Genomic DNA, 11,754 nt, shown 5'->3' with positions numbered 1-11,754 from the left:
ATAAAATTGACCGAGGACAATGAATATATAAGATTTTATATTAGATTTAGAACTTTAAATTATCTGAAAGTGGTTTCGTGTTATATGTATATCTTTGTCAATTTGCACACTACAGGAACATTTATTAGAGTATACATCAATGAGAATTTAAAAATTGTCCATCCATAATAAATAAATATGATATCTCAAAAATGAATTATAAAATGAATTTTAGAGTAGTACAATTTAATGCAGTGAAGGAATTGTTTGAGTATACATCAATCAGAATTAAAAAAATGCCCAAATGAATTCAATAATTGGAGGCATTGCCCGTCCAGAGTATTACATTTCTCACAGAATTTGGAGAAAGGGTGGCTACTTATACTATCCCACCAAACCAGCCATAAGGACATCCACAAAGTAGTGCATCAGAAGGAAGAATGATATTTTTTGTGGCAGTTGACAAGCATCTGCTTACGTCAGACTTCTCAATATCTAGAAGAATGCAAGACATCAAATTACCAATAAAGGCTGTTTGGTTTCGATGTGAAACCCTCCCACTGCCCTCCTTCCTTTTCTCCTCACTTTCCTTTCTCGTCACTTGCTCTTCCCTTATACCTCCATATTCTTTCAGTACTTGGGTATTTTTTCTTCCAATCTCTTCCAACACTTCGACAGCATTCTTAAGTTTAATCTTTTTTGCATTCAATTCTGTAATATTTCCATCTTTTGTTTGAATTAATGACTTTTTACTAGATATGTCCTTTTGTAATTGTTGGTTTTCTTGATAAAGTTGAAGGGCTTCTCGTTTCACTGTTCTGTTCTCTATAACCGGATCTTCCATCACTTTATCACTGGTTTCTGATAGAGATGTGAGTAATTGCCTCTCCTCTGTTTCTGAATCGAGCATATCATCAGTGGGAACTTGTTTGTAATCATTAGCCCACATACCCAACTTGCTTTGAAGCTCATGGACTTGTTGTTTCAATGAACCATTTTCTTGGAGCAAAGCCTCCTCCCTACTTTCTGACGTAGATCTAAGTGAGTTCCTCTCATTTTTCACTGAATCAAGCCTATGATTATAATTTTCCAATTTCAATTTCTGAGATTCATTTTCATTTGTAAGTTCTTCATATTTCATGCTCAAATGTGTATGTTCATGGGTGATCATTCGCACTTGAGTTTGCAAGGCCTCCACTGTGTTTGCATTGCTCTCTGAGAGAGAGATTAGACTCCTTGTTTCATCTTCCATAGAGCTTAGTATATCATTATAATCTCCCAGCTGTGCCTTCAAAAATTCGCATTCAATGCACAGTTCTACATATTCTTGGCTCAAAATCATTCCTTCATTAGTCATCAAATCGAGCTTATTTTGTAAACCTGCAACAGAGTCTTCGAAGTTTGCCTTACAAGCTTCCCACAAGCGGCAATCTTCTCTCATCTGTGCATGCAATTCCATATTCCTATCTTTGCATTCTCTCAGTTTGTTTTCCAACTCATCTTTTTCATCTGTTAAATGGGCCCACAGAAGTTTATATTCCTTGCTCAATACCCCTTTCTCAGACTGCAGACCTGCAACTTTTCTTTCCAAATCAGACTTATTAGTAACCCACAACCTCTCGTCTTCTTCAATTTTTTTATTTAATTCCGCAATCCTATCATTGCAGTCTTTCAACTTATTTCCTAACCAATTATTCTCTTCTCTTAGCACATTACACAATTCTTGGTCTTTCTCTCTCAAAATGTTTGTTTCATCAAGCTTATTTTGTAGCCGTATAAAAGTCTTTTCCAACTCATATTTTTCATGTTCTGATTGGGAGCACAAATCCTCATGCTTATGGCTTAACATTCTCGCTTCATTAAGCTCATTTTGCAGTTTTGCAATTGTAACTTCAAATTCTCCCTTAGAAGTATTCCACATGTGCTTATCTTCAGCCAATTTTTCCTTTAATTGTTTAATTTCATTAATGGATTTATTAAAATTATTTTGTAGCCTTGCAGCAGAGTTTTCAAATTTTGCCTTACAAGCTTCCCACAAGCGGCAATCTTCTCTCATCTGTGCATGCAATTCCTTATTCCTATCGTTGCATTCTTTCAGTTTTTCTTCCAACTCATATTTTTCATCTCTTAAATGGGCCCACAGAGCTTTATATTCCTGGATCAATGTCTCTTTCTCATACTGCACAACTGCAACTCTGCTTTCCAAATCCTCCTTATTACAAACCCACAATAGCTGGTCTTCTTTAACTTTTGTATTTAATTTCCCAATACTGTCATTGCATTGTTTCAACTTATTTCCTATCCGATTGTTTTCTTCTCTGAGCACCTTACACAGCTCTTGGTCTTTCACTGTCAAAATCTTTGTTTCATCAACTTCATTTTGTAGCCCTATAAGAGTCTTTTCCAAATCATTTTTTTCTTGTTCTGATTGAGACCACAAATCTTCATGCTTCTGGCTTAGCATCCTCGCTTCGTTGAGCTCATTTTGCAGTTTTGCAATTGTAATTTCAAATTCTCTCTTATAACTATCCCACTTGTGCCTATCTTCAGCCAATTTTTCCTTTAATTGCTGAATTTCATTAATAGATTGATTAAAATTATTTTCCAACTCAGTTTTTTCCTGTTCTGACTGAGACCACGAATCTTCATGCTTCTGGCTTAACATTCTCGCTTCATTAAGCTCATTTTGCAGTTTTGCAAATGTAACTTCAAATTCTCGCTTAGATATATCCCACAAGTGCCCTTCTTCAGCTATTTTATCCTTTAATTGTTTAGCTTCATTGATGGATTGATGAAAATTAGTTTCCATCTCACTTTTTTCTCTACTTATTTCATTGTATAAGACTTGATTATTGTGGGCCAGAATCTTTGTTTCATTAAGCTTTTTCTGCAGCTTTATTACTGTACCTTCTAAATTCGCCTTACAAGTATCCCAAAGCCAACCGTTTTCAGTCATTTTGGCATGTAATTCCTCATTCGTATCATCCAAGTCTTTCAACTCGTCTTCCAATTTTGTTTTCTCATGCCTTAGTTGAATGCATGCTTCTTCATGTTTCAGGCTCAACAATCTTGTTTCTTTGAGCTCATTTTGCAGCCCTGCAACAGTGGCTTCCAACTCTGTCTTAGAAGAATCCCACAAGAACCCACGTTCAGCCAATTTTGCCTTCAATTCTTCAGTCTCATCATTGCATTCTGTTACCTTATTTTGCATTTCGTTCTTTTCTTTCATTAATTCAGAGCGCAATTCTTCATGTTTCTTAATCAAAATTCTTGCTTCATTAAGATCACCTTCGAGCTGTAAAACTTTTTCTTCCAAATCAGTTTTTGCTCGTCTCAGCTCACTGCACAGTTCTTCACGTCCTTGGCTGAATACCCTTGCTTCATTAAGCTCATTTTGTAGCTCTGAAACCTGTTTTTCCAACTTCTCCTGACAAGAATCCCACAACAGCTTATCTTCAGTAATCTTTGCATTCAATTTCTTAGTAGTATCATTGATTTTTATGAACTTATTTTCCATCTCAATTTTTTCTTGCCTCAATTTAGTCAACAATTCTTGGTGTTTCTGGCTAGATTTTCTTTCGTCAAGGATCTCATTTTGCAGCCGTGCAACTTTTCCTTTCAAATTCGCCCTACATGAATCCCACAATCCCTTATCCTCAGCCATCTTTGCTTTTAATTTCATAGCACCATCATTGCATTTTTTCAATTCATTTTTGTCATTTCTGTAGCTAGTGTACAAGTCCTCATGTTTCTGGCTCAATTCATTTCTTTCCTTCACTACAGTGTCAAGCTTAGTTTGTACCTCCACAATTGTCGCTTCCAGTTTTGTCTTGGAAGCATCCCACAAGCTCCTATCTTCAGTCATTTTATCTTGTAACTCCCTAATCACATCATTGGATTTTTTCAAATCATTTTCCAGCTCGTTTTTTCCCTGCCCTAACTCTGAAATTGTACTTTTCATCTTTTTCTCATAAGAAGTCCACTTGTTTTTATCTGAAGTGATTGTTTCAAGCAATTTGTTATTGGCATCATCACACATTATCAATTTGTTTTTCAACCCATCTATTTCTTTTCTATCATTGGTAATTGTAGTCAGTAAACGTTCATTCAGGCTTTTCGAATTTGTCATCTCATTCTGCAGCTCCGCGACTTTTCCTTCCAAATTCACCCTATATGAATCCCACAATCCCTGATTCTCAGTCATCTTTGCTTTTAATTTCATATTAGCACCACCATTGCATTTTTTCCACCCTTTTTTTTCATTTCTGTAGCTACCGCATAAGTCCTTATGTTTCTGACTCAATACATTTCTTTCCTGCACCACAGAATCAAGCTTATTTTCTACCTCCACAATTGTTCCTTCCAATTTTGTTTTGGAAGCATCCCACAAGCTCCTATCCTCGGTCACTTTATTTTGTAATTCCTTAATCACATCATTGGATTTTTTCAAATTATTTTCCAGCTCATTTTTTTCCTGCCCTAATTGAGCACACAATTTTCCAAGATTCTCACTCAATTGTTTTGTTTGATCAAGCTCACTTTTAAGCCCTTGTAATTCCTGAATTACATCACTACTTTCTTTCAACCTATTTTCCAACAGACTTTTTTCTCGTCCCAATTGACTGAACAACATTTCATGATTCTCACTCAAATTTCTGGCTTCTTTGAGCTTATATTCTAACTCTGAAATTGTACCTTTCATATCCTTTTCACAAGAAATCCACTTGTTTTTATCTGACGTCACCGTTTCAAGCAATTTGTTATTGGCATCATCACACAATCTCAATTTGTTTTTCAACCCGTCTATTTCTTTTCTATCATTGGTAATTGTAGTCAGTAAATGTTCATTCAGTCTTTTCAAATTTGTCACCTCATCACTTTTGCTCGCTTCTGTGCCATCTTTTGCATTTACTGTTATCGGTGTGTGTTGGCTAAAACCCTGCAAATTTGTTGTACAATCGCCTTTATTAGTTACCATGTTAACTTTTGCACTTGTTTAATTTGCTCGAAAGTTGAGATTTTACCTGCTTGTTACTGCTCTTTGACTTCATTCCCTTTCCCCTGGTCATATTTCTCTAACTCCTACAAACCCAATCAAAGCACTTGTGATTTTCAAGACAAATGATATGAATTAATAGAGTTTGTAAACAATTATCGACTAATATTTTAATTGTAAATATTGCACAAAATTTCAACAGCTACTTGTCGAGAAGTTGTCTGTGTTACATTTAACATGTAGTAAAATGTTACCTATATAATTTTTATAATTTTGATTGTATATATGAAGCCACAATTGATGGAATTTTGAAACACATACCTAAATGTGATACTGCGCTCCAAAATTCTTTGGAAAAAAATGTTCTGCCAAGAATGGAAGTCTGCAAATTATAATCACTTCACCAACAAGTTAGATAGATGGATGCTTGTCAACAAAGAAATTGAGGATCTATATAATTAGCAATTGCAGGTCTTGAGAGAAGGGTTGCGTCCCTTCCATTGAAAACTGATTCGTCACGCAAACTTTTACAAAAATTAAAATTCTAGCAAGCAATTTGAAATTATAAGACTTATAATTAATTTCTGTTTGCAATTATTAATTATTTCTTATTATTATGATGCCGAGAGGCGTTTTCTACATCTGCAGCACGTATTGACAATCAGAAATGCATGGAAATGCAGTATGGAAGTCAAAAAATATGTAACGTATGGAAGCAAATGGAGCGATCAGGAATAGTGCATTTCGACTGAGAGAGAGAGTTTTTACATAATTTTCCCAAAATATAAATATATATAATTTAAATATGACTCCTCCAGCAAAATTTTATAATATATTCATTAAATTGGAGATGCCAGAAGGAGAGCATCATTAAAAATAACCATGACATGGAGTTTCATAAAACAGAAGCTCTGCCTCTTTCTTCATCTTCTCCTAATGATCCAGATATTGCAGCCGCCACTATTTGAAATCCAAATCCATCTTGCTAATCACTAGGCAACTTGACACTGCTAAAATGTCAAGAGAATTGTCCTTGCTTCATCCCTCTTGAATATCTTTTCCCTCTATTAAGTCTTCATGCCCCTTGATATTATAAAAAATAAAATTTAAATGTAATTCCATATTTTATCTGAATTATTTAACCTTTGTTTGGACAGAGTTTAAGTTTGAAGAGGGGACATTACAATCAACCCTTCCGAAAATTATTTGTTCTCAATCAATCACAAATTAGGATGCTTCTAGAGTTACTAGGAACCCAAATTCAAAGGTGAATTTGGGTTCCTAGTAACTCTAGAAGCATCCTAATTTGTGATTGATTGAGAACTAATTCTCCAACTCTCTTAGTTTTTCTTGACTTTGTACTTAAATGATGTCCCTAAAGAGTTGTTACTATGCTTGGATCAACCTACCTAGTAAGATAGTCCTTCAATTGTCTAATACGATTGATTTCATTTGTATCTAGTATTACATTACCTAAAACCTTGTTACTATTTTTTAAAATACCCTTGAGCTACTTATGCTGTCTCAGCCTTGAAATATTTATTGTTATGTAGTGTCGCAAATTGCACCCCATGTAATTCTATGCTACATAAGAGCCTCCGCTTTATACTGATTGGAGATCTTCTTCATCTCCTTGTCCATTTGTCCATCTCACTTGACCCATTAGCCTTCGCCTTGCCCCTTTCTAACCCTGTCGACTATTTGACTCATAGAAACTAGCGCATTGTGGAGACGTCCGCATGTCGCACTAGCATCTCACGAATCTACCAATTTGAATGTGGTCATTTGAGCATTACACCTATGCCTAGAAGATGCCTATAACACCTCTCCACAATCATTGACTTTCGTTTTCATCCCAACATGTTAATCTTTGCTTTTGAAGCTCATTTGGTCTGTGTAGTTGCCTCTCTAGCTCTCTCCCTAGAATGAAATTGGATTCATGCTTGTTCATTGTCTCATTTCGAAGCTCTCTTTGACTGTGTCCTTGGCTCTCACATATTGCTGCCATTGTCATTCTTTGAGGAAGACCGACTTCTTCTTCTTCATCATCCAACAGGCTTCTTGCTTTGCATGTGGAAGGGGAGTCTTCTTCTTCCTCTATCTTTTGTTATCTCCATAGAATATTCGTTGACATATTGTTGTTGTATCTTTTATCTATAATCTTAACTATCTTTTCATCTATCTATCTTGGTTATCCATGGAGGTGGAAACACCAAAGAGGGGGTCTAGCTGTGGCAGGCCTCTAAAAACACAACCACAACCTTTTCGTCCTTGTTCCTCTTGTGTGCTGGTTGCCGAGTAGCTTTGGGGAGATTGGTCAAGACTTCAAGCGTGGCCAGACCGTGAGACTACATTTCTTCCCTTTTTTCTTTTTATTATTTCAATAATAATCATATTTTGTTATCATATCAATATTTGCTTAGTTTCTGTTATTTGGGCACATTTCCCATCACAGTTTGCTCTTTGTACGAACTCTTTGACTCTGTTCATACAAGATGTCGGTGCACCGTGTTTTCGTCTTAGAAACGCATGTGCGTCCTCAGATAGAGTGACTAGAGGGCCTCTGTGACATTTTTATGGGAAGAACTACATCTAATGGTAATTCAATGAATATTTGTTGAAGGAATTTGGTAACAAATTTCTTAAATCACTTTGCGAGTGAAGCCATCCTCATGCACTAGAAATTGTTTAAAGGAGTAACACTCTATAGATTAGTGAATTTTGAACCTATTTAAGAAAATAATAATGCTAATAACAACCTGAAGCCTTGTAACAAATGCATAATTACAATACTTGACTCTCTTAAAAACCATATAACATTTTAAAGAAATAAACAAATGTCTATGTTTCATATTTTGATTAACATATAAGCTCTTTAAAAAAATCCCTAATTTTAAATTTTTTTTTCAACTAGGAAGGTGGGGGTCCCTCATAGTTGAAAGGTTTAATCCAGATAACAAAGTAACTTTGTGATAGTATAGAGCTAAGTCAAGCACATGCATTGAAAGAGTCGCCACTGCTTTGACCGAAATAAATGGAGGTTAGAAAGAAATATCAGAAAGGGACGGAAATATTAAATGCACTCGGAGCTGTATGGAATGCCAGCAACTTTCACGTTTACTTTTTAAAGGATTTTCTAATCGGCGTCTCATATATAGACTAACAAAGGAGTGGCCATGACTAAATCGTTGATGATCACAATTGTTGACCACTACTTCTTTTTTTAACCGTCTTTTGAGGTCAACTTTGTTTCTTTTCAATGTGGTGCAAGGCAGCGTTGGGAATAATAGCAAGTCAAGTGATAGTGAAGGTCTTCTGTTCAACTAAATTACACTGGCAAAGACGTCTTGACTCTTCTCACACACACCCACTCTTCAGGTTTCTATTGGACATTCCAGATGGACTATATAGTGACCTAATCAAATACAAGTTGAAAATTATATAGCCTCCTATATAAACTAAGGCAGCTCTTAAATCCTTGTGTGACACGGTGAGTAAGAGCCATGGTAAAATCAATGAATAAATAACTGAATATTACAATTGTCTTGTCATCTCTACGAACAATTCATCTATTTAATATTTTCCTACTTTGACATTGATATATAACTAACCATCAAGACTAATTCAAATGTTCATAAGTTCAACTAAACGTCGACAACATTCACAAAATGACCACCATTTTCATCACAACGCTCTCATCCTCCCACCACGTTCATTTGTACAAGATAAAAGAAATCAAACCCCTACAACCTACATGCATAAAAGAGAGGGAAACGGGTTTGGATTGGGGGTTTGCCTTTAGGTAAAACCCCAGTTTTGAAATTAACGAGGTAATGAAAGAAAGTAATTGCAAGTAGCTGTAAATGAAAGACTGAATTGTAAATCACCTCAAGGGAGGTTGTGATAGAAATGCTGATATAAATTCTTGTGTGGAAATTGAATGTTGGAATCAATATCCTCTTCAATGGTTGAATCCTTGACTTGAATGCAACACCTAGCCTTGAAGGGAGACTTTAGAATGCTCAATAATAGAAAAGAATGCTTGATCGCTTGTGCACCTTGAATCTATCCAGCTTCGACCTATCCAACTTATGAAAATGAGAGGACGAGTGCCCCTTAAATACATGTTAGTGGATTTGATTTTTGTCACAGGCCGACATCGGGGTAGTTTCCCGCCCAATGCACAACCAACAATGCAACCCTAGGAAGGGTCCTTCCCCAAAATAGGGCAAGGACAAGGGTGCCACATCCCTATCCAAGGGGGGAGAGTGGCGCCACACCCCTATCCTACCCCTTCCTCCAGGGAAGAGTGTGGACGGGGTGATGAAGAGGCCAAGAAAGAAGCTGTTATGAGGGCTGAGCGATCTCCCCTCTCCGATCAGGCTAAAGGATTCAATCTTGTGTGCATGAGGACCCTAATGCAATCAAAAATTTGTAGGGTCACAAGTTTATGACACTACATTTAGCCCCCACTTTAGTAGGAGTATAAGCGTACACCAATGCTAGCGGTAAAGTTCAAGGAAACAAGATTGAAAAACTTTTTCCATGTCAAGGAGGCAAGATGCACCAAGCCCCTAGTGGACTTAGGATGTTACGACTTTGATTGAAAAAGTAAAAGGGAATATCGAGAAGGGGAGAACCATGACTGCAAGTAGAAAAGTTCACTTCACTATGAGTCATGAAAGCAAGGATACCAAAGATTAGAAAGAAAGAAAAAGTTCACTAATTAATTCTAAGTATCACAAGAAGGAAAATATGAGCGGAGTGTATGCCCCCACATTAAAGCGATCGCGTGTACCTTATCGGGAACGATTTCTTAAAGTTGAGATACACCCAAGAGAGAGAGAAGGAGGGAGCACATTATCGCAAGGATTTAGCCCCCAATCAAGGAATAAACTCAAGGATAATGAACACAAAACATGAGGTATTGTCGCTTTCCTCGGGGTCAGTGTGTTGTATGATAACTCATTTATATCATGTATGTATATGCATATAATAATCGTCATTCCCCAAAGAAGGACACTACCTTAGAAAAAAGGGAAGAGAGGATATCTTTTGAGTCAACATGAAAGAGACAAAGAAAAGATCTCAATGCTTTGCATTGTCTCCAAGTAGACATTAAGGGAATAATAGAAGAACATGGGTACATAAATAAGAATGGTTACAATAGAGAAAGAAAGGACAGGGGGAATATTTGTAGTGCCAATATTGCTAATCTAGCACAACATCTGCCACCCAATCTTGTTGATCACTATTTCGGGAAGGCGAGAAACATGCCAGAGGAACGACATCGAGCACAACAGATGGAGCTAGATCACAAGATCCAAACAAGGACTATGCTCAAGTGGTAAGTCACTTTGTTTGATTCGAGGAGCTAGGATTAGGGTTTGTGAAAATTCATCTGATAAATGCTTGTCCACATCAACATACTCCTACTCACTATCTGAAGTATTAGGATTTGTATTTCCATTATAAATAAAATTCTCACCCATTTCTTCATCAAAGTGTAGAGAAAGAGGAGCTAGAACACAAATAGGTGTAAAACCATCACATGGTTTGTGCTACTTATGATTAGGAGATGTAGGTTGAACATCTTTCTTAGGAGAAAAGGGAATCAAATCAGCTAATGGAGTCTAAGGAGATTGAGTATTTTGAGGGATAGCTTCACGAGATCAAACACGACGTCTTTGTTTGCATTCTCTCGCACAACGATTCCGTCAAGTCTTATTGGAATACTGAGGAGGAGGAGGAACACTTGTAAAAGTAGGAACGTTTCTCTCCTTGAAAGTGGAAGGTTGAGGTTGAGGTTTTTTTGGTTTCATAATGGGAGAAGCAAGCCTCATCTCTCGATAAGAGGAAGGAGGTGGAACAAAGCCATAGAAAGGAGGAATATTAGGTGTAGGAAGGAGACCAGGTCCATCAAGAGGAGGAGGTATAGGTCTAACCTTAGGAAGAATATTGTTGTTCTCCTTAAGAGAAGGTAAAGTCACATCCATAGGTATAGGTGGACAATCTTCCTTAGGAGGGAGATTAGTTCTGTCTGTGAGGGGAAGAACCTTATCTTGAAGAGTAATAGGAATGTCAAGTGTTGGGGATCTAGGTTGACTTAAGGATAAAATCATATCGTTCTTCCATTTTTGATAAGGTTGAAAAAGAGCATCCCTCCTTGATGGAAGAGATTGAAATTGTTCAGGCCAAAAGAAATCAATAGGAACAACGAGGCTTCTTTCAGATGAACGAAATAAGCTATGGTTCATGATTATGATTTCTGCATTGTGAGGAAATTTTAGAAACTTGTGGATTGGAGAAGCAATATCCTTCATGTAAGATAGCCAAGGATAACCCATCTTCAAACGGAACTTCTCAGAAGAAGGTATGGTAACAAAGTTAACATGTATGTATTTAGTATAAACTTCAACATGAAGGGTAATAGAGCCAATGGTAGGACAAGATAAGCAATCAAATAACTTCACAACCACATTAGAAACATCATATATAGTGGTTTATGCAATCGTAAAGTGAAAAGATACTCTTCAGTTATGACATTAACCATGCAAGAGGGATCAATTAGGGCACCATGGCAAGGGATATCCTTAACCTTCACAATTATGTATAAAGGGCCAATGGGTACTTTGATACATAAAAGAAATCTTGAAGAAATTTGGAATGGAGGATTCAAAACCAGTAAATACTCCTATGACTACTAGCTGTAAGCTATCAAAGAATGATGAATCTGCATCTGTTGATGAGACACTTTACCGATCCATGATTGGAAAGTT

The 11,754-nt window shown here is 36.6% G+C and overlaps 1 protein-coding gene across 1 annotated transcript; it reads right to left on the bottom strand.

Moving 5' to 3' along the window:
• Window positions 1–358: 358 nt before the first annotated feature.
• On the bottom strand, window positions 359–4,957 carry LOC131054170 (uncharacterized). Its single transcript, XM_057988633.1, has one exon. It carries the CDS (start codon window positions 4,955–4,957, stop codon window positions 359–361), a length of 4,599 nt encoding a protein of 1,532 aa, XP_057844616.1.
• Between the last annotated feature and the right edge of the window lie 6,797 nt (window positions 4,958–11,754).

The sequence above is a fragment of the Cryptomeria japonica genome, unplaced genomic scaffold, assembly GCF_030272615.1.
Source record: "Cryptomeria japonica unplaced genomic scaffold, Sugi_1.0 HiC_scaffold_124, whole genome shotgun sequence".
Taxonomy (NCBI): Eukaryota; Viridiplantae; Streptophyta; class Pinopsida; order Cupressales; family Cupressaceae; genus Cryptomeria; species Cryptomeria japonica.
The sequence above is the reverse complement of the archived record's forward strand: the minus strand, read 5'-3'. Positions and strand labels throughout refer to the sequence as shown.